At 43.1% G+C, this 24631-nt stretch overlaps 1 protein-coding gene across 2 annotated transcripts in view; it reads right to left on the reverse strand.

The window, feature by feature from the left end:
- Nucleotides 1–24631, reverse strand: part of C2H2orf49 (chromosome 2 C2orf49 homolog) — a 37164-nt gene that overhangs the window by 10295 nt on the left and 2238 nt on the right. The window contains exons 2-4 of one of the 2 annotated variants that reach the window (XR_011026188.1): nt 22114–22277; nt 16985–17333; nt 15809–15898 (exon numbers count right to left, since the gene is read on the reverse strand). Coding sequence is in view for 1 of the 2 variants with exons in the window: in XM_068268240.1 (XP_068124341.1) it covers nt 15842–15898; nt 16985–17333; nt 22114–22277 (570 nt within the window). In the remaining variant the exon portion in view is untranslated. Of the gene's footprint in view, nt 1–15171; nt 15899–16984; nt 17334–22113; nt 22278–24631 lie in introns of those variants that run through there. The other variant, XM_068268240.1, reaches the window with a different exon arrangement.

A 24631-nucleotide genomic window follows, 5' to 3' on the forward strand; every position in this document is an offset into this window, starting at 1 on the left:
ATAAATGTGGCTCTGATCACAATCCACAAACACAATCTCCTTCAGATGTACAGAACAGAATTCAAACAGAAAAATCAAAACCTTTTCGTCAAATACTTGATATTACAGAAGTTGTTTTATAACTGAAGGTTATTAAAAATGATTTTACCAGCTCAATCTGCAGTCAGATATAGCTTACCGATGTGCGCGCATCTCCGCTTCGATGGCAATAGCCGCTATGAGACTGTTGGATGGCGAAACCACCATCTATTTACACAGTACATCGCTGCGATCTACGGCAGCGCTGTACTGGGGACAGCCGTGTGACACGGCTGTCCCCCTGGTACGCAGGAGACCAATCCGCTCTCATTGGCTGAAGCTAATGACAGCTGATCAATGTCATAGGCTGGCTAGGGGAGGGAGGAAGGGTGGGTTATTTAAATATTAAAAAATGGTTTATTTATTTAAAAAAAAATACTGTAAATATTTGTTAAAAAACAAAACAAAAACCATCCTGGGAGCCATCACAGCCCATTAACAGAAAGATCTGTTGGTGGGCAGAAAAGGGGGGGGGGGGATTTGGGAAATCACTTGTGTGCTGAGTTGTACGGCCCTGCAGCAAGGTCTTAAAGCTGCAGTGGCCTATTTTGTGAAAAATGGCCAGGTCTTAAGGGGGTTTAAGCACGTGGTCCTTAAAGAGACACTGAAGCGAAAAAAAAAATATGATATAGTGAATTGGTTGTGTACTATGAATAATTACTAGAAAATTAGCAGCAAAGAAAATATTCTCATCTTTTTATTTTCAGGTATATAGTGTTTTTTCTAACATTGCATCATTCTATATTATGTGCAGATTACACAACACTCAGCATTCAAAATGAGTCTTTCAGAGCAGTCTGTGAAGTTATGAACTCTCCTCTGCCAGAGGAAAAGTAAACAGTTCAATTACAGTTGAGATAATAAAAGTCAGATAACAGCCCTCTCCATGACTAAACTTAGCTGGAGAGTTAATGGCTTGTTTGCATATAGATAACAACTAGAGTTTCTTAACTCTTCCTGTACTGGAAACAATTAAGCTGGCCATACACTGGCCCGATTTACCGCCGTTTCGACAGCAGATTCGATCACTGGGATCGAATCTGCTGCCAATCGTTCGCGTTACATGCCAAATTTCGATTCATTTAGTCCGATCCCGTCGATCGCGGCGTGCGGAAAATTACCGTCGATCGCCCGCGGGTGAAGAGCGCATCGCTAGCGGCGTTCGAGTGCCCGACGACCGACGCAATAGAGCCCGCATACATTACCTGCTCCGCCGGCGCGACTGCCCCCGCTCGTCTCCGCTCTGGTCTCCGGCATGCCTTCACTTATTCCTGCCCGGCAGGAAGTTCAAACAGTAGAGGGCGCTCTACTGTTTAAACTTCCTGCCGGGCAGGAAGAAGTGAAGCATGCTGGAGCCGGAGACCAGAGCGGAGACGGAGAAGAGCGGAGAGAGACCCGGGAGTTGCGCCGGCGGAGCAGGTAATGTATGCGGCGGGGGCGGGGGAGCGGCAGCAGCACCACCACAACAGATTGTGAACGGTTTCAGGCTGAAATCGGTTCACAATCTGTTTCCAGTAAAGGTAGCCATACAATCCCTCTCTGATCAGATTCGATCAGATAGGGATCTGTCTGTTGGTCGAATCCGATGGCAAATCGACCAGTGTATGGCCACCTTTAGACTGATGTATCTGATCTTAATGTTTTATTTCTTAGCTGTACTACACATACAAATCATAATATCATAATTTTTTTTTCGCTTCAGTGTCTCTTTAAAGGGAACCAGAGATGAACGATTCACACCAAATAAACATATCAGTTGATAGCTTGTAAAGAATAAATGCTCTACCTGATAATTTCGCCACTCTGGTGTGCCTTTTTGAGTGTTTTTTTTATCCATTATTGCTCCAGGTAATATCCAATATGGCCGCCGGCTCATATCTCTTCTGCTTCCAGGTTATAAACTGTTCTGGATGTGCTGTCTGGCCTCTATGAGACTATAGACAAGCAGGGCTGCTGCTGCCTTTCATCTGTCTGCTTTCAACTTTATTATTCTGGTATGCTGTGTGGCTGCCTGTAGGAAGTGTCTCTGATAGAAATGAAACTGCATACAGTAGATAATGACTGGCTGCACAGTGCACACAGATACACTTGTGTGTGTCAGAGCTTCTTTCTCAGCAGCAGCAGCCCCTCCCATGTCAACAGCTCTGAGTAGGAAATTTGAGCTAGGAGGGGGCAGGCTTGGGCTTGAAAAGACTCCACAGAAGAGTGACTCAGCTATAATGATTCCAGGTCAAACCTCAACTGAATAGTCGGTGGATTCTTATCACAGTTGATAACAGCTAGATTAGACTGAGAAGAATAAAACTAAAAGCAGAGTAGGCGTTTACTGTCATGTTCCCACTGATAAATGTAATAAAATACATGAGGGTGCTTCGTCTCTGGTTCTCTTTAAAGCGGAACTGTAAATTCGTTAAAAGCAAACAGTTTCACTTACCTGGGGCTTCCCGAAGCCCCCAGCAGCCGTCCTGTGCCCCTTGCTGGTCCTGCACTCGCCTCCGTTCTCCCGTGCAAGCTACTTTCATTACCGCCGACTTGCAACTACGCCTGCGCGCCCCGGGCAATGCAACGCTTTGTTCGCGTCCCACCCGCTACAGCTGCTCATTGCCTGTGGCGCGCAGTTGCCGCGACTTGTGAGTCAGCGGTAATAAAAGTAGCTTGCGCGGTAAAATGGAGGCTCAGGCAGGACCGGCGAGGGCCCAGGACGGCTGCTGGGGGCTTCGGGAAGCCCTAGGTAAGTGAAACTGTTTGCTTTTAACAAATTTACAGTTCCGCTTTAAGTGGTTAAAATCATGCTTCCCATTAACCATGTCAACAGGCCTCCATTTGGTGTACAAGAAGCCTCAAAGCTTTATTTTCTTTGTTTTTGAAGTCTTACTATTTTGCAGTAAGTTAGGGCTCATTTCCACAGGCAGTTGGACTATGTGCTCAGCAAGCAGTTACCAGACAGCAGTGAGCAGTTACCACGCATCAGCAAGCTATTGTCAGAGAGGCTTTTCACTGCCTATCAACTGCTCATGGAAAAGGGGCCTAAGGGTGTTTCCATGTCTAAGGAACATTCAGATAGGCATTTCCTATTTTAGAAGTTTAATATGACAGCAGGGAAAAGGACCGCTTCAACCATCGCCATAAAACCATGGGAGCAGGAATCATGGGTCTCCAGGAACATAGGCAAAAGCGGGAAGAATTCCGCTACACCAAGGCTGGGTAAAAGCTTTTTCTTCAAATTTATTGACACATCAGTAAGCACATATAAGGCTGACGCATATCGGAGCTCTGGAAGGCTCCTTAATCATAGCCAGCATTCACAAAATCACCACAAGTTTAAATAGTCAGGTGCCCGCCCACAAGGGGCATGGCTACCCCTCTTAAAGAGACACAAACAGATGTTACATGTAAAAATAGGCAAAGCCAATATATAAAATCCAGTACATAAAAAACCAGAGATGACATGGTTAAACATCAGAAATGAATATACAACAAACATAAATTCCTCAGACTGTATTGCACACAATATGTATTACATGGTAAAGAGGAGGACAGAAATAAGGACGCTAGTGAAAACATGGAAAGGTAGGGGGGGGGGGGGGGGGGGAGGAGGGAAGGGAAGGAAGGGGGGGGGGGGGGGGGAGGACAAAAGGCAATAATTAATTGTAATGGATTATAATTATATCCTTATATCGTAGGTTAGGCTAATATCCATTTTGGAATTCAACCCTGTGGGCAAACGTGTGCCCATTTTCCATATCCAAAAGGCCTCACGTTTAAGTAATAACCTACGTAGATCACCCCCTCTAGGTGAAAGTGCCAATCTTTCTATACCTTGGAAGGTGAAGCTTGTCATATCACCCCCGTGTTCCCTCAGAAAGTGTTTGGATACACTCGAAATCTGGGTAGCATATGCTTCATTCCTCAGACATCTGCCTGATCCATTATAATGCTCCGAGATGCGTTGTCTCAGAGGACGGGTAGTGCACCCCACGTACTGCAGACCACATGTAACGCAGGTGATAAGGTATACAACATTATTGGAATTGAAGTTGATATATTGTTTCATTTCAAATCTCTCTCCTTTTGAAATGGAGAAAATCTCCCACGTTTGACTGTGGACCCGGCAGTACCTGCAGGTGCTATACCCGCATTTGTAAGAACCCCTACAGGACAACCAAGTGGGTACAGGCCTGGAAGAGCTGGAGAAAAGACTCGGGGAGAGACGGGTCCCCAAAGCAGGGTCCCGACCTGCTGGGTGCGGATGGGGGGGTGCAGGACTAGGCAAAAGAGAAACTTGACCTTTTCGACTCCATATAGTTTGGAGTATAATAAAGTTGTTAACATCGTAAAAAAGTATTTGCCTGTCCTGCACTCGGACCCCAAGCTCCGTAAGATCCTGAACGAAGGATGTGCTTTTTCAGCACGCCGTGCCCCTACTTTGGGGACCCGTCTCTCCCCGAGTCTTTTCTCCAGCTCTTCCAGGCCTGTACCCACTTGGTTGTCCTGTAGGGGTTCTTACAAATGCGGGTATAGCACCTGCAGGTACTGCCGGGTCCACAGTCAAACGCGGGAGATTTTCTCCATTTCAAAAGGAGAGAGATTTGAAATGAAACAATATATCAACTTCAATTCCAATAATGTTGTATACCTTATCACCTGCGTTACATGTGGTCTGCAGTACGTGGGGTGCACTACCCGTCCTCTGAGACAACGCATCTCGGAGCATTATAATGGATCAGGCAGATGTCTGAGGAATGAAGCATATGCTACCCAGATTTCGAGTGTATCCAAACACTTTCTGAGGGAACACAGGGGTGATATGACAAGCTTCACCTTCCAAGGTATAGAAAGATTGGCACTTTCACCTAGAGGGGGTGATCTACGTAGGTTATTACTTAAACGTGAGGCCTTTTGGATATGGAAATTGGGCACACGTTTGCCCACAGGGTTGAATTCCAAAATGGATATTAGCCTAACCTACGATATAAGGATATAATTATAATCCATTACAATTAATTATTACCTTTTGTCCTTCCCCCCCCCCTTCCTTTCCTTCCCTCCTTCCCCCCCCCCCTTACCTTTCCATGTTTTTACTAGCGTCCTTATTTCTGTCTTCCTCTTTGCCATGTAATACATATTGTGTGCAATACAGTCTGAGGAATTTATGTTTGTTGTATATTCATTTCTGATGTTTAACTGTGTCATCTCTGGTTTTTTTATGTACTGGATTTTATATATTGGCTTTGCCTATTTTTACATGTAACATCTGTTTGTGTCTCTTTAAGAGGGGTAGCCATGCCCCTTGTGGGCGGGCACCTGACTATTTAAACTTGTGGTGATTTTGTGAATGTTGGCTATGATTAAGAAGCCTTCCAGAGCTCCGATATGCGTCAGCCTTATATGTGCTTACTGATGTGTCAATAAAGTTGAAAAAAAAGCTTTTACCCAGCCTTGGTGTAGCGGAATTCTTCCCTCTGTTGTCTAATATGACAGTGCAGGAAATCCATATGACCACTTCCTCATAGCAGCTGAGGCATTTCCTGCTACAATCAGACAGCTTTACTGCTGTAGACGTTAATAAAATCTTTGCTATGTATATAGAGAATGGTCTTTAAAGAGAACCTGAGGTGGATCTTCGGGGGGCAGATGGGATACAGAGGCAAGTCCTCTGCCTAATGACATGGCTCTGTGTCCGCCTCTCTGCACCGCCGTGCTATAGCCCCCCCCCCCCCCAGGTTTAGTGACAAGATTTGTCGCTAGCTCGGAGGTAAACACGGGGGAAATGAATTCCCTGTTCAAAACACCCACCAGGGGAGTTCCTGCAGGATTTCCTGAGCTGCCATTGGGCAGCTCTCTCCCTGGCCACGCCAGACACACAGTCTCTCAATGCAGTGTCGTGACCCAGAGGTCACGAAAGTGAAAGTGGGCCATTGCGGCTACCTGATCCGCTCAGCCCCACAGATCAGGTAGCCTACCTTTTTTTTTCATTTTTTGAGCCCACATCGGGCTCTCTTTAATGAGCCAGGATGTGAATCATTAAAGTGGATGCTAGAATCCCTAGCTGCAATGCTTTACCTGCTTATGGAATACAGACTGCGTACAATACAATGTGTAGGACTGCAGGATACCAGTGGCCAATAATGTGACGGGAGGGGCAGAGAAGTAGTCTGTCTTGGTGCACCTTGCTGGTTGTATGTGCTTACTTATGTGAAACTTTCCATCTTCATTTAATGGATAGAGAAGGTCAATGAGATGATAAGAATTACAACTATCATGCACATCGTATGTAGCTGGGATTTAGGCAGATCAAATTAATTTGCCCACTTCTAAGCTGATTTGCATGCAAGCCAGGGAAATTTGCATCTCACCAAGCATCTCTGTTAACCCTTTAGCAGGCAATCTATTAATATGCTTGCTAGTGTTCCAGGACAATTTTATCTCTCATTTGTTAAATTTCCTTGCTACTAATTAGTACTGCTGTAATGCGTATTTATGGCCACTTCTCAGTAGGGAGCAGTGTAAGACAATAACAGAGGACTTCTGCTTTCAGTTTCTATAACCTCTACTAGAAGAGAGACATCAAAACATTACAGGAATTTACAGCACAACGAGTGCTGCTGGCTGAGGTCAAAAGCAGTGCACTTATATCAAACGAGATAATTCCTTTGAAGCTGCTGATGGGTTAATAAATCGTTTGATTTTTCTCATACTACTAAGCAGGATTTAAAGTGAAATCCCGCCAAGGTACAGTAGCGTTTCATTATGGTAAATCTCTGGCTATAGTAAACTTGGTCCCCAGGTCCTGATTGTGTGCACCTGCATGAATATACAATGTATGACGAAACTCGATATAGTAAACTTTTGATATAGTAAACTACTTGGCCCGGTCCCTTGAAGTTTACTATAAGGGGATTTTACTGTATTTCATTGCTGCACAACTCATTTTGTAGTTTTATATTAAAGCAAAATTAATTCTATTTCATTGTGCAGGCTACGAAGAGCTTGAAAGCTAAAACAGCATTTTTAAGTGATTTCTATCAGGATATGGTCACACTATAAAGTAATTAATATTGCTGTATGAATCCTTTTGATATCCCCAAAAGTTTCACAGCTACCCTAGTTACTGTGGTGCAAGTCTGCTTTAGGGGACCCAGCTGGAAAACTCAGTTCTCCAATCACAGTACCCTCTTAAAGCACAAAGCGCTGTGATTGGCCACAGTGTGGATGTAGTTTACTACAACCTTCTGGATCCTAGCAGTTTGAGAGGGTTCCGTCCACCCAATCACGTTAGCTGAATTTCCCTATGAGGTTTCCTGCTGGGTCCCCTAAACTAGAGTAGTGCCGTTCTTTTTAATTACGTAGTCAAAATCAGATTAAGTTTAAGTGTATCTGAGATAGGGACTTAAAGGTATCCTTAAGCCTACAAAATAAAACCAGTTTTACTCACATGGGGCTTCTACTAGCCCCCTGCAGCTGTGCGGTGCCCTTGCAGTCACAATCGGATCCTCCTGTCCTCCGCAGCCAGCTACTTTCACTTTCGACCGACAGGTTTACTGCGCCTGCGCAGGCCTGGCCACAAGGCTCCTTCTACGTGTTCCTGTCCGCAATACGCCCCGCGCATGTGTAGGACTCTATTGCGGCCGGGGTCGTGTAGAAGGCTACACGTGGCCAGGCCTGTCAGCAAAATGAAAGTAGCTGGGGGGGTGGGGGCAGGGGGGGTTGGGGGTGAGGGACAGGAGGATCCGATCATGACTGCGAGGGCAACGGACAGCTGCAGGGGGCTGGTAGAAAGCCTGGAGGGTGCTGGAGGAAGCCCTAGATATACAGTACATATATTTTTATTAAGTCCCTATCTCAAGTTTACTTTAAGAACCAGGAGGAAAAAAAAAGTGATTAGTGTATTAAAAAAACGCCACCTAGTGGATTAATGGGAAAATAAATGATTAACAATGGCTAACACAGATACTATACTTTACTGCTAATAATAAAAGAACAGTAAGATTATTTTACAGCTGTGTACAAAAATAACACACCATGGCCCCTATGCAATTAACTTTTTCTTCTGTATTTTCTCCCAGGTGATATTCTCACACATTTTCAATAAACCGCCATTAGCAAGCACTCAAAATAATGTTTGATAATAGTCTTCACCTTCTTTTTGGTGCTCTTTCAATTGCAAAACACTGAAAAGTTATTTTCTAGAAGGAAAAAAGTTAATTGAATAAGGGCCCATGACTTTCTGTAGCATATAACATTCAATATTCCATGTAACTGTTGTCATCTGAAGGGATTGGGGACATGACCTTGGGTGACAGTTCAGGACCTAGAGCTGCACAGAAGCATTGCTCTGCTATAGCATAGGCAAATGTATGTTGCTATGGAGGGGGGAGGGACAGAGGGATGACACAAACAGCGCAGTGAAGTAAGGAGGAGAACAATGTAAATCAGGGATTGCCGATGTCTAGGATCTGACCTTCCGGCTCTTCGGATACCCTTATAAGCGCTTGTTTGAAGTCAGAGGGGCCACGAACAGCTGCCTCAGCTGAGTTATATCTAGCATGTATGTATGTATGTATGTATGTATGTATGTATGTACGTACATTTACATTTTGCTGCAGACCACACTTATTTACAGCTTTGAGGACATTTCTCATAATAACAATGCCATGTCTGTTTCTGTCCAATGTACTGCCTTGTACTGCCGTTGCCATGTGCACCACAACCAATTCAGAGCTAGTAAAACAGCGTACTTGGTGAATAAAGTTTATTCTGATTCCGATTTATTAAATTTAAAGGGAACCTGAGATGGGGGGGGGGGGGGGGGGGTAATGTAAAAAAAAATTAAACATACCTGGAACTTCCTCCAGCACCCTCCGGCCTGATCACTCCCTCACCGTAACCCTGCGCCACCTGGATCCTTCGCAATTCAATCCCAAAGTCCTCCGGTCTGTGGCATATTTCTGGGGGAGCGTGCACGGCCGGACTGCACCTGCGACGACTGAAGGACTTTCCAGGGCGAATTGCGGAGAACTCAGACAACGCAGGACGACGGCAAGAAAGTGATCAGCCTGGAAGGGGCTGGGAGGAAGACCCAGGTAGGCATCATTTTTTTAATACCCCCCCCCCTGTGCCAGGTACACTATAAAAACAGTTGTACAGGTGAAGCTTAAAAAATTAGAATATCATGCATTAGTTCATTTATTTCAGTAATTCAACTTCAAAGGTGAAACTAATATATGAAATAGGAACCCTTTGCAGGTGTTTTGGATTAATTAGCTGATTAGAATCTGCCACTTTGAGAATAAACTATTGAACATTTTCACAATAGTCTGAAATTTCGATTTTAGGGGTTCTCATTAGCTGTAAAGCCGTAATCATCAAAATTATAACAAATAAAGGCTTGAAATATCTCGCTTTGCATGTAATGAGTATTTCATATATATATGTTTCACCTTTTAAGTTGAATTACTGACATAAATGAACTTTTGCACAATATTCTAATTTTTCGAGTTTCACACGTACTTTTTCTAAACCAGGCTAGGAAAACAATTTGCTTATTATACAACATTCATTGCTTATTTTGTTTCATTAGAATTGTAACAATTGTCCATTCTACCCAATAAAGAACTGAATGCAATGCAAATTTGATTGATGAAAATACACAACTCCTTTAACTGTAAACAATTACAAACTTTCATTCCAGTCCATATTCTTACAATACAGATACTTAGAAAGTCTGTGCAGAAATAAAACCAAACCTTTGGGCTGAGTAATAGGCAAGCGCATCATCATCTTCTAGAAGTGTGTAACTAAAAAGGAAGACAGCCATTTATCTTACAGATACTACAACTTCATATTTTAGCCACAGTTGCCCTGCTCCTCCCCACAACCTGCAAAAGGCACTCCAGTGCGTCAGGGCCCGTACTCAAACTCCCTGATCGAACACAGTGAATCCAGCGCAGGAGACTAGGGCGCACAGGGAGTAACTTCGGCGCCATCAGAAGAAGGAGCTGAAGTTACTTTTAAAACACAGTAATTCGGCTACCAGCAATTGCTGGAAGCCAAATTATTTAATTCCCTACCATCCATGGCAGCCTGGAGGGGGAATAGTATTTAACACGGCCGGGACTTGTGCAGCAGCAGGATCAGCCATATACGGGCTGTATCCTGCGCCCAAGTCTCCCACGCCGATTCCTCTCGTACGCCTCCCTGATAGCACTGCCAACGGTAGAACTGCAACAAACAAAAATAGCAACAGGAAAACACTTGATAATACTTTAGGGCCTGGTTTCCACTACACGCAGATTCTGCATGCAGAAAACTGACTCCAATGAATGCCTATGTGCCTGTTTCCACTGAACGTGATTTTTCTGGTGCAGATTTCCCATAGGCATTCATTGGAGTCAGTTTTCTGCATGCAGAATCTGCGTGTAGTGGAAACAGGCCCTTAGTAATGGCAGTGCAGGATGCTAGGTTCACAGGCGTTAGTCTAATTTAGGGGAGCCATTAAAGTTACCTCACCATGTAGCCAACCAACAAATTTCTCTAACAAATTATTTCTAAAATTATTAAAAAATATGCCTATACTTACGCTGTACAAAGTCCAGCAGCTCTCTTAGCAAGTCGCGCTTTCTGCCTCCTCACTGGAGACTTTCTAGCTGAGAGTATGACAGGTTGTGTGAGAGGAGAAAAAAATAAAAAATTGTGTAGTTATGCCACCTATTGGTAGCATAAGAAAATTTCCAACACAACTACCGGTAATATAAAAATTAAATACATTGCATTTGGAAAGTATTCACAGTACATCAACTTCTACCACATTTTGCTATGTTACAGCCTTATTCCAAAATGGAATGAGACTAACATAACAGAACACCCAATGTTGTGTAACATAACACAACATACCAAAACGACAATGGTAAAACCCGTTTGGGGTTTTGGAAAATGTATTAAAAATAAAAATAGTAAAATCACACATACAGTATTCAATATACTACTGAATACGGTATTGATTTTTAAATACAGTATAGTAATAGAATACTGAATACAGTATTCAATACTATGTCAATGCACCTTTGGCAGCAACTACAGCCTCAAATCTTTTTGAATACGATGCCACAAGATGGGCACACCTATCCAGTTTCGCCAATTCCTCTTTGCAGCACCACTCAAGCTCCCTCAGGTTTGATGGGAAGCGTTGGTGCACAGCCATTTTATGATCTCTCCAGAGATGTTCAATCGGATTCAAGTCTAGGCTCTGACTGGGCCACTTAAAGAGACACTGAAGCGAAAAAAATATATGATATAATGAATTGGTTGTGTACTATGAATAATTACTAGAAGATTAGCAGCAAAGAAAATATTCTCATACTTTTATTTTCAGGTATATAGTGTTTTTTATAACATTGCATTCTTCTATAATATGTGCAGATTACACAACACTTAGCATTCAAAATGATTCTTTCAGAGCAGTCTGTGAAGTAATGACATCTCCTCTGGCAGAGGATAAGTAAATAGTCCAGGAACAGTTAAGATAATAAAAGCCAGATAACAGCCCTCTCCATGACTAACTTAGTCGGAGAGCTTAATGGCTTGTTTGCATAGAGATAACAACTGGAGTTTCTCAACTCTTCCTGTACTGGAAACAATTAGACTGATGTATCTGATCTTAATGTTTTATTTCTTAGCTGTACTACACATACAAATCATATAATTTTTTTTTCGCTTCAGTGTCTCTTTAAGCACATTCACAGAGTTGTACTGAAGCCACCCCTTTGATATCTTGGCTGTGTGTCTAGGGTTGGTGTCCTGCTGAAAGATGAACCGTTGCCCCAGTCTGTGCTCAGGATCAGGTTTTCATCCAAGATGTCTCTGTACATTGCTACAGTAATCTTTCCCTTTATTGTGACTAGTCTGCCAGTTTTTAAATGAATATAGGCAAGCACACCCAATCACAATCAGAAATAAACGCTAGCAGCTTATAGGAATGGGTGCTTGGTCGGTAAATGACCGCTGTGAGGTCTGGACCAATGTAAAACAAAAAAAAAATATGACCAGCACACCAGGCAATTGCAATGCTGAAAAATATTGTATTAAGCAAATAAATCAAGCAAAGTAAGCCATAAGAACATGACAACAATCAAATGTACAAGTATAGTGAAAACTGCATGCAGACACAATGGCAAACAACAATATATGTAAAGGATCACTCTAGTAGTGACTGGCAAAGAGCAAGGCAGCAGAAAAAATCCTCTAGGAGGAAATAATATGCAAACAACACAGTGCAACATGCCAGGCAAAAAGTCTCAGAGTGTCCAATAACAAGTCCAAAGTTACCCTGACATCGCTGTTTCGACGTATTGCCTTTCTCAAAGGGTGGATTAGGGACTCCAAAGTAGATGCTGCCAGCATCTTATTATTGGACACTCTGAGACTTTTTGCCTGGCATGTTGCACTGTGTTGTTTGCATATTACTTCCTCCTAGAGGATTTGTTCTGCTGCCTTGCTGATTTGCTCTTTGCCAGTCACTACTAGAGTGATCCTTTACATATATCGTTGTTTGCCATTGTGTCTGCATGCAATGTTCACTATACTTGTACATTTGATTGTTGTCATGTTCATATGGCCCACTTTGCTTGATGTATTTGCTTAATACAATATTCTTCAGCATTGCAACTGCCTGGGGCGCTGGTCATTTTGTTTTTATTTACATTAGTTCTTGCCTCGCCGTAAGCTTCCTATGCATGCGCGATTCTCAAAAAAACTGAACTGCACACGTGCGGATGCCCGTGTTATCGAGCTGGTTGCGAGGTTGTGCCACGCATGCGCAGTTGCCCACGACATCGCCCCAAAGTCACTAGGCTAATGGGGCCGCCAGCAGGACCACGGAGGGGACCCAGAGGACGCTGAGGCACCTTGTGGGCTACGGGGGCTGGAGAAAGTCCCAGGTAAGTGCAGATTTTCATTTTAAGGGTCTGCTCAGGGTTCCTTCAAAAGTCCTGCCCCCTTCCCCTCATAATTAATTGAAGCATCATACATTTTAATTTGTATTCATCTTTTTTATTTATCAATCATTCATATTTATTGAATTTATTTAAATAAGTAATTTATGCCTAATGTATTCAATTTTTTCCATTACTTTGGTTACAAATTCCCTAATGCTACCTAATGCAAGGTGGCGTGACAGCACAATTTTTATACCCCCCATCACACACACACACAACCTGTCATGCCTCCAACTAGAAAGTCTCCAATGAGAAGGCAGAAAGGTAGCATACTGACAAGATGGCTGACAGAGTAAGAACTCCGGCGGTGCGTACAGCGTAAGTATAAGTATTTTTCTAACACTAAATTTTCATTAGAGGATTTTGTTGGCTACATGGTGATGTAATGTTAATTTGATGGCTCCTACATGCCACAATTCGCTGCACTCTGCAATGTGTGGCGCTAGTCTATGGGGATTATCCCAGGGTGCCCTACACTAGTACACCTCAGCCTCCAGTAATAAAATAGTAAAAAACAGAAAAACCTGCATGTTGGCTATTAAAAATAATGCATAATGCATTATATTTCTTCAGCAATAGTTATACAAAAACATATGACCTTAGTATAAAGCCCCCGACATGTTGTTATAATGTATCTATGTAGCACTGACATCTTTTGCTACCCTTTATAGGGTACATAGTCATGTCACTAACTGCTCCTCAGAGAAACTCACAATGTCATTTCTACCATTGGTCAGTCATTGTCTTATGTTCCCATTGAAGTCTGAGGCAAATTAAGCTTTCTGTAACTTTTTGAGAGAACATACAAACTCCATGCAGATACAAACCAGGAATCCTAGCACTGCAAGGCTAGAGTTATCTACTGCTGCTAAGATGATCCTCTGGCTATCTGTAGTGTCAGTGGCCCCCTGACAATTGCAGTTGGAGGTGTGTTCCTCTGATAGACTCAAGGCTGAACTGAAACCTCTGTCAATTGTTTGAGTGCTTAGTAACGTTTGCCTCTTATTATCTTTTCCCTTTTTTTTTATGAGACATTTCTGTAAGTTATTTTTCTATATGTCTGTGTATCTCATAGGCCCCATGTCTGTGTGTCAGGGGTATACACTTGGGTTACGTGTTTTTGTGTCATCTGAATTTCATTATTTCTGATCAAACATCATGGTACAAAGTAGTCTTAATAGGCTACTTGAAGGTTTTCCTCTTTTTGCTACACCATCTGATGGCTGCTCCATACATTATAATGGGGGTGGGGGTGTCAAGTGTTAATTCTGACTTGAAAACTGTATGCAGCTTAAAATTGGACCAATCATATACACTTCCTTAGTATTCTGGTACAATTTCAAGATGCATACATGTCAGAATTATCTGATCACAGCAAGTGAGCAACCTTACTGTAACTACCCACAACCTCCCCCACTGCTTGCTGGGGACACCCATGGGTTACCTCTTCTTACACTGAATCGCAGGGTGCCTGGAATGCAGTCATTTCATACAGTACACTCACAAGACTGTCCACAGCCAGGGCCAAATGGAGGAGGTGGGAGTGGTGTCTTGTGTGGGTAGCTGTCAGGATCACAAGGGCAAGAAGGTGAGGCCAGCACCGCAATTCATCAGCATCGGTACTCAAAGCGAGAGGGATCCAGGGGAGGAGCCAGAGTGTTCATTCATTTTTGTTGGGCAAGTATGAGTTTTTCCCTTAGGTTTTTAGTGTTTTACCTATGAATACCTTGCTTACCTGCCAATAAACACAAGGAAGCAGGATGACTATAGGTCAATTTTAACCTTCCTCAATCCGCATATGAAAACTTGCACTCACCTGCCTTAAGTAAGCACATTCCTTCTGCTGACAATTAAAAGACATGTCCAGTGCCCTCATGTGACAGAACATACATTTACTGTCAGCCTCCACCCTACTGCGGCTCTCTTTGATTGCAAATTATTCCTCAGAATGAAGTCTCTCATGATCATAAATCCTCTTAACAACAGTTATATTAATCAACAAATTAGTTATCTGCTCTCCCTGTATCGATCACTATAAAATATAATCAAAGCCAACTTCAATTTGAAGCATAGACTGCATACTGTCACGCTCAGCCTAAAGTATAGGAAAAAGTAAAATCATTTAATAGGTGGAGCATTTTCACAATGATAAAATGTCATCGATGTGTCACCACTTTGCACCAGTTCAATAAACTGTTGTGACAGACAAGGGTCTTGGTGACGCTCCACAACCAGAGGAGGGTTCAGAGAACACTGATGATCAGAAGAAAACAAGAACGTGTGCATTTGCAGACAATACAGTCAGGGCTGCAGGTGAGAATACTGGAACATGATGGCATTCTACTCTCTACAATGTAAAATTCAGGAAAAAAACCCAAAAGAAGGTGATGGAAGGTACATATGTATCACAGCAATCCAAACCACTTAATGTAAAAATAATATATAGCCTAACAGAAATGGTCTACTGCTTGAGGTTCTCCAGAACACTACAATTACATGCCAGGACTTGTTAGTCACATTGAACCTATCAATGAGTTATAAAATTCATGTACATGAAGATGGCACCTATGTGGAGGAGCACGTTCCTGGGCATGTTAAGTCTCTAGGATAAGGAACAGTTTTCCATGATCCTTGATGACAGAGTTCTGAATTCTCTGTCATGTTGGCAACAGGTATCAGGTTGGAAGGAGAGGATCATATTAAAAACATCCTAATGTGCTGCTTTCTAGAGTCCTTACAATGTACTGGACACAGTTCTCACAAAGGAATACTCATGGCCATGTAACATGTGTAATCTTCTTCTTGGCTTCTGTAGGCTTCATGTCACTCTGAAAGAGATAAGAACTATGTTACTACCCCACAATGCAGAGCAATTACGCATCAGCAGGCAGATTGGACAGAAGGACTAAAGCCAGTCATTCGCTATGCAAAAGCAGCTCAATTCTTGAAGTGATCAACCAAACAGCTATCCTCTCTAGATCTGCACTCCTCGGCTCAGAACAAAAAATATGAATCAGTTGGTGCCATGATGCTGTTCCGACAGCCCAATCAATACAAATGACTAATTTTCCACCACAGGCATGTTTCCCTGGATCTGTGTAGCTACTCAGTTGGAGAGCACACATGTGTTTGTGGCTAAAGTGACTCTGCACTGGATCCATGCATAACTATCCCATTATATTCTGAAACCAATGTATTTAAAAAACGGCAAAGATGCTGCTTCTTACCCTAAAAAACTCTTCTGCCTTTTACAGTCATGGAAATCCTGCAGTTAAAATGGCTATGGAGTCAAAACTTGCTTACTCCAAGATGGACAGTAGACAGAATGAGTCATTAGTAGGAAGGAAATGAGGACCAGTAACCTGAAGTCAATAATGGGAAGGTTTTTTCATATGACTGCATAAGACAGAATAAAAGTTGTGAATAGTCTGTCCTATTAAGTCGTCATTTTAAGAGCCCTATCTTATCAGGATGCCATACTGTAAATGAAGAGAGAGTGAGGTATCCCATTAGGATACCTTTCCTGGTTCCATCGTAGGCGCAGTAGTGGCTTTCTGATTGGGCTCAGGCGGAAATAGCCAAGCCTGATTGGGGTCGCTCTACTGTGCAAGGGCAAGCGACTCGCGCCTGCACAGTAGAGTTGACCCAATCGGACTTGGCTATTTCTGTCTAAACCTGGATAGAAAGATGCTACTGTGCCTGCATTGGAGCCGGTAAATATTTATATGTCCGCCGTTCGGGGCTGCCAGCGCTGCAACCGAGGGACAGAGGAGGACAGGGGGAGCCTCATTAGGCTAGTCTTCCTCCTCCCGAGGTAAATACCCCCCAGGGGATGCTTTTATTCTTACATATCCTCTTTTATGCTCGTTTCAGATGCTTTTGCGGGAGGCCCCACAAGACAGTTAAGTACATACCGTAACATCAGCCTCGTCCTTTGGAGCAATTCTTTTTATTTTTACAGCAGTTGCATTTATGGGTAGCGTTTGTGTTTTGATTTTAACAGTTGTATTGGTTTGAGGTGGAGTGGTCTGCTGCCCGTTGTTGCCAGCAGGGACTGTTTTGGCAGAAGGTGAAGTAGGGTGGATGGGGCTGGTCGGCTGTCCTTCTGTTCGGACAGGTGTACTGTTTGTTCTCTCTGTGTGTAAGAGATGAAGTCTCTGAGCTGTGTCTCCATTCTCTGTCCGTTTCAGCTTTATGCTTGTTTTAGTGGAGCTTCCATCAAACACTATGAGAGGTCGTTTTCTTCCACTTTCAGAACTGCAACTAAACAGAATGTTTTAAGTCAGTTAAATGGTAACAGTAGAACAAGTAAAAAAAAAAAAAAAGAAAAATAAACAGCAACCTCTAGATTTTTTTTTTTGCTTATCCATGTGCTCAGCTAGGGGTGGCACTTTGTTGGTATGACCACTGAGCCTGTCCAAAGTCTTATGTTCATGGGTTATATGCTTTTACTTGTGCTGCATTAGTTTGATTTGGTATGTGTTCTTTACCCAACTCATAAGTACAGATGATCAACAATAATCCAGTTTAGTGCAAATCTTCATGCTAATTGTAGGCAGCTTAGAAAATAATCACACAAATGCTGCTGTTGCTGCATACATTTGTATAAATCTGCATCAGCTTGGAATTATTTGTAACTCATGGACCATCCCTACTCACAAGATTCAAACTAAAGCGCTGTAAAACATGCTTGCACGAGAGATTTTCTCATAACCGTTTGCAGGTACAAATAGTAGATCATATTATTGCAGTTGCAAATATGTCATATATAAACTGATCTTAGTATGGTGAATGCCACACAGGGATATCCATCTCTAGTGACAGTCACTTAACAAGAAATCATCAAAATTCAATGGCCCCTCTAGCAGCAAAACATACACCAAAGTCCTGCAGAAACTATGCAGGCTAGTTCACAGTGCTCATAATTCTACAGGTCAACTCACTGCCCATACAATGCTCTGGGGTTCTTCACACCACTGTGATGTAACAGATCACGTTATTCTAACTCGCTGCATGCAGGCTCTGAATTAATGTCTATGTAAAATCTCCACTGCAGTTCACACTCATGTGTGACCATTGTGAATCCAGCCTTACTCTCTCTCTCTCTCATTAGTGAACAGCAGTGAGCTACAGTGTCTGTTGTAGTCAATACAAGACTAGTCTATGCAGCTACAAATCACTTTCAGGCAGCAATTTGTATCTTGCGCACCATTAAAGGACAACTGTAGTGAGAAGAATATGAAGGCTGCCAAAGTTATTTCCTTTTAAACAATACCAGTTGACTGGCAGCCCTGCTGGCCTATTTGGCTGCAGTATTGTCTGACTAACACCAGAAACAAGCATGCAGCTAATCTTGTCAGATCTGATAATGTCAGAAACACCTGATCTGCATATGCTTGTTCAGGGTCTATGGCTAAAGGGGCCCATACACTGGTCGATCTCAGCCATCGATCGATCCGATTCTATCAATCGATCAATTTGTGGACGATTTGATCTGACAGGATGGAAAATCTAGGTTGATCTGCTGCTGGCAGCAGATCGATGGCAAATAGAGTTGCATTGAATCTAATGGACCAATAATGCATTTAGATAGATTTCCAATAGATTTCATTCTGAAATCTACTGGAAATCTGTTCCTAGTGTGTGGCACACATCAGATGCATTCACAGGCATCTGACCGAAATCTATCTGATGGGCGAATCTGCTGCAAATCTATAAGTGTATGGCCCCTTAAAAGTATTAAAGGCAGAGGATCAGCAGGACAGCCAAGCAACCGGTATTGTTTAAAAGGAAATAAATCTGGCAGCATAAGTGAATATGGAAAAGAGTAGAATTCCGTATTTTTCATTCATCTGTTTACATCAATTTGTATAAAACAATAGGCTTGGAGTGCTGAGTATATTGTGCAGGTACGCCCACATACAGTATCAGGTCAGAGATTGGCTAATCAAAATTGGATGTGTGTATGAAGGCTAAAACGGATAGACAGTATATGTGAAGCTATGAACATACCCTATGCAACAGCTGAAAGAAGCAGTGATTGACAGACATATGGCGTGCAAGAGTTCATATGGTCACGAAAAGTTGGAGTTGCAGCAAGTTATAGCGGTCAAGGAAACTGAGGTATTGCTAGAAAATGCTCCCAGTCTCTCATCAATGAGACAGGACTGTTTGGAAAGCACATGAAAACTAATCTGCCAAGGGGCAATCTCAACTGCCGCTTGGCAAATTTGTTTTCATGTAGGATTTAATGCTGAAATCTATTGGAAATCTGTGTGCAGATATGTGGAGGCAGTACATTCCTCTCTGATCAGACTTGCTCCGAGAGGGATCTATCTGATGATCAAATCTGCTGCCCCATCTGCCAATGTATGGGCACCCTTACTTGGTAAAAATACTAATCATCAAATATTTATTTTTAAAATCTAATAATGACTAAGATTTACATCAGAGGCAGGATGTACCCCTTGCCAGTTCACTATTAGGACTACAGGGAAAAGCATAGGTTGGATATGACTGCAAGCTCCTCCCACTCTGAGGTGACCCTCACCCCACAATCCTATCATTATTACTCACTTCTAGGTGCTTTGCAGTAATTCCACCTGACATTACACCTTCGGAAAAAATAACAGGCAGGTTCATATTAGCTCATAATTGCTATGACTGGAAGTATCCTTTAACCACTTGCCGACCGCACGCTTATACCGTGCGTCGGCAAAGTGGCAGCTGCAGGACCAGCGACGCAGTACTGCGTCGCCAGCTGCAGGCTGATTAATCAGGAAGCAGCCGCTCGCGCGAGCGGCTGCTTCCTGTCAAATCACGGCGGGGGGCTCCGTGAATAGCCTGCGGGCCGCCGATGGCGGCTCGCAGGCTAAATGTAAACACAAGCGGAAATAATCCGCTTTGTTTACATTGTACGGCGCTGCTGCGCAGCAGCGCCGGAAGGCAGATCGGCGATCCCCGGGCCAATCAGCGGCCGGGGATCGCCGCCATGTGACAGGGGACATCCCGTCACTGGCTGCACAGGACGGATAGCGTCCTGTGCAGCCTCGATCGCCGGGGGGGGGGGGGGGGGGGGGGGGGCAGGTAGGAGAGGGAGGGGGGAATTTCGCCGGAGGGGGGCTTTGAGGTGCCCCCCCCCCCCCCCCCCCGCAACACCCAGGCAGGCAGGAGAGATCAGACCCCCCCTGCACATCATCCCCATAGGGGGGAAAAAAGGGGGGCAATCTGATCTCTCTGCCTGCAACCTGATCTGTGCTGGGGGCTGCACAGCCCACCCAGCACAGATCACTCAAAACAGCGCTGGTCCTTAAGGGGGGGTAAAGGGTGGGTCATCAAGTGGTTAAAGAGAAATGTGGCTTCCAACCTGTCATAATAAAAGTTTAGACTTTAATATTTACTTTTAAAAATAGATGATGTACAGGGAGAAAATGCACATTCAATGAGACCCTAAGGGCTTTACAAAGTGGGAAATTGTCTTGTACAGAATGGTTAAAGGACAACTGTAGCAAGAGATATGTGGAGGCTGCCATATTTATTTCCTTTTAAGCAATACCAGTTGCCTGGCTATTCTGCTGATCCTCAGCCTCTATTACATTTAGTCATAGACACTGAGCAAGAATGCAGCAGATCAGGTGTTTGACATTATTTTCAAATTTGAAAGATTGGCTGCATGCTTGTTTCTGGTGTTATTCAGACACTACTGCAGCCACATGGATCAGCAGGGCTGCCAGGCAACTAGTATTGTTTAAAAGGAAATAAATATGGCAGCCTCCACATACCTCTTGCTACAGTTGTCCTTTAACCACTTAAAAGCCTAACTGGTCGAATATATTTGTCCAGTGTATTTGTGGAAAGTGCACCACCAGTTTGTTACTAAATTATGCATATGTGCTATCATTTTAACCGTGAAGAGTTGTAGAATACATTTTAGTGTGTCTTAAAGCTTGGGTGCACTTCACATAAAAATGGGTAGGGACAAACTCAATCCAACATTAACAAAAGTTATTTTCAACAACATGATCAAACTTGGGAAAGTCTTAGCAAAACTACAAGAGACATATGTGGTAACATTTTAACCATGATAAGTTGTAGAATGGAGTTTAGAGAATTTTAGGGTTGAGGCCCATGTTTTGTGTATTCTTTTTAGTCAGAAACTGAGTCAAAAACAATTAAATTTTTGCATAATCTGTACCAAAATAAAAGACAGAATATAAGAGAAAATACATGTATTGTTACCTTAGGAACTTGGCTTTTTAAAAATGTATGCCATGAGGGTATATTACTATTATTTTTGCAAATAAACTCTCATAATCATCAATATTGTACAATGAGAAGGCAAAAAACACAAAACAAAAAAATGACACCTTTATTTCCAAATACAATAATGTCACCATACATTGTGCTAGGGACATAATCTAAATGTTGTAATAACCAGGATGGATGAGCAAATAACATTCGTGCGTTTAAGTTACATTTAGCACTGTTTATTGTAAAGCTATATTTGATGTAAATGGAGAAAGTGTGTGTTTTTTCTATTTTTTACCTTAATTTCCCTGTAAAATGCATAGAAAATAAGGTAATTACTAAACAAAAATATCACTCACTAAAGGACTAATTTGTTCTGAAAAAAACAAAAAACAAAACAATATATAGACGATTGAATGGGAGAAGTGCTGATAAGTGAAAATTGCTCTCATCCTGAAGTGGTTAAAGGGAACCTAAACTGAGAAGGATATGGATTTTTGATTTTAAACTAACACCAGTTCCCTTTTAGCCACAGACGCTCAACAAGCAAGTTGAGGGTCTGAAGTCAGACTGGATTAGCTGCATGCTTGTTTCAGGTCTGTGATTCAGCCACTACTGCAGCTAAAGAGATTAGCAGGACAGCCAGGCAACTGGTATTGTTTAAAAGGAAACATCCATATCTCTCTCAGTTTAGATTCTCTTTAAGGAAAAGCCCTCATGGCTTACTAAATCACAGAAATTTGATCTTGGCATTTATAGATTTGTGGGAATAATCAATGTTCCAAAGTCTCCATACCTTATCTGTGGCTCTCTGGTCTTCCGTTCTCCTCTCTTACTTTCCATCATTTTACCCCACCGGCTCTTGGGCAAGGTTCTCTGAGGCAGAGGCATGGCATGCTGCACAAATATCTCTGTTAGTCTGTCCTTGTCATTTACAACATCTTCAACTGCTATTTTTTTCTGAATAAAATATAAAAAGGGAACATTTTAGACAAGCTTACATTTATAAGAACTAGTTGCACTTCAAATATAAAATGTATTAAGATACAGAAACAGCACCAGTGAATAGGACTAATACTTTAGCGTTAGTCTACTTTATGGGACCCAGCAGGAAACCTCATAGGGAACAGATCTCCAATCACAACACAAAGCATGATTTGTGGGCGTAGTTTACAGGGCTGTGGAGCTGGAGTCTAAGCAATTTTGGGTACCTGGAGTTGGAGGTTTCATAAACTGAGGAGTAGAGTCGGGAGTTGGATGATTTTAGCATCAAATCCACAGCCCTGGTAAGTATTAGACTAAGGAGTCAGATGTCAGAGTCATTTTGGGTATCTGGAATCGGAGTTGGAGGTTTCATAAACTGAGGAGTCGGATGATTCTTGTACCGACTCCACAGCCCTGGCAGTTTACTACAATCTATCTGGAACCTAGCATTTTCAGAGGGTCAGTGTTCTCCCCAGGCTCTTTTAGCTGGGTGCTCCACACGGCTAGTTTTGGTGAGCAGCCGGATGTCATCGGCTCACCTCCTATGTTGTAAGCAGAGTTGCGCACAGAAGCACCGGCCCTGTATTCTCTCATCTTTCCCCACCCGGCTACTTTTTCATGCCAACCGGCTACTATTTCATGTCACCCAGCTGGAAAAAAATTCTAGGGAGAACACTGAGGGTGTGTCCACCCAATCACGCTAGTAGAATTTCTAAGTTTTCCTGCTGGGTCTAAAGTAGACTAGTGTCAATACTTCAATCTTATTTATTCAGAACTTTGATATCACAGTATAATCTCAGTTTAAAAAACAAGAACAAAACAGCTCCAGATAGAGCAGCTTCAGCAATATTAACAATATGGCATATAACAGCCCCAATCATAGCAGGCAACAGATAACTGTTTCTGATGGGAATATTTCAGTTCTGGAGCCAGAACTGCACACCTATGACTACAATTACTAAAGCTTTTATATTATTCATATTGAAATGTCTTAAAGAGAGAGTACCCACATGGCGCATGTGAGCAAGATCCATTAGGATTTTGCAAGGGTCTAAAAGGAACCTAAATGCCTTCTAACTAAAAACAGCTTTGCTAAACATAAATTATCCTTCTTAAAAACACAAAAAGAGGGACACCGAGAGCCCAATATAGTGTAGTATGCACTAGTAAATGAAGGTGTGTGGAAAGAGTATGTGCAGTATATTGACAAGTTAGGGTTACTGCACAGACAACCACTGTATAGGCAGGTGGGGAGATTAGACCTGTCCCCACTCAGGATAACGAAGTTGCTCTCCGTAGATCAAAGAAAAAAGGGGTAACACCTCATCACCAAGGGTGGATATGTATGACGGAGTATGAATACAGAGGCGCCAGAAGGATAAAAAGATCTAAAACATTTATGAGGAGGTAGTGGTGAACTTACCTCCTCCGGGCAAACAAGAAAAGGCTGATCAATTTTTTGCTGAAAATTGATCGGTGTTTCCTTGGGTCTGCCTGGTAAAGGTAAGTCCAGGTGGGGCACGACGGAGGAATGCAGTGCCAGTGCAACTCTGCCTACAGCACAGGAGGAGGATGAGACGGTGAGCAGATGAAAGCCGGTGCTCACCAAAATTGCACCCGGCTAAAAGAGCCAGTGAAGACTGCTGCATGAGTATGTATGTGTGGAAGTGAGTGTGTATGTGAGTGCTCCTGAGTGAAGTCACTGTACCACCGCTGTCTGGGAATGGAGACGCTGCCAGGATACAATGCAAGCGGGCCAATCACCACCACAGATAGAAGAAGCTTGTCTGTTGCCACTGCCCCGCTCCTCCTCCTGCGGTCTGAGGCCATGAGCACGTGGCGGGCCTGCTGCCAAGCAGAAGAAGCCGCTCCACCACCTCACTCACAGCGGACCAATTGGCGCGGTTGCTTGGGCGGGTCCTTGGTCGCCTGCCTGCCACAGATTTGTAATGCAGCCACCCTGCACCAGCACTGGAACAGATGGAGGCCAGACCCCCGCCACCCACTAGAGCCTGTAGACAGGCTTCTCTTGTTCAATTTGCAGGTGAGAAGAACCTCTGCAGCACAGCCCCCTCCAGCCATCGGGGACACTACAGCCTGAGGCCAAACTGGGTTTAGCACTTTCCACCCAGATCAGGCTGAAACTGCTTGCACCGCAGCTCTGTAGACCTGTAAGGCTTAGAGGACTTCTTTGTGTCTTCCAGCAGACAGATCACTTTTGCCTTCAGCATGGACAGTCATCACGGACAAGTGCCACGGAACGGGACTCTGTCTCTCTTTTTCTAGGACACTCTGGGGGACATGAATATCGCTGCAGAGCAGTCGAGCAC

Source organism: Hyperolius riggenbachi, chromosome 2 (genome assembly GCF_040937935.1).
Source record: "Hyperolius riggenbachi isolate aHypRig1 chromosome 2, aHypRig1.pri, whole genome shotgun sequence".
Classification (NCBI taxonomy): Eukaryota; Metazoa; Chordata; class Amphibia; order Anura; family Hyperoliidae; genus Hyperolius; species Hyperolius riggenbachi.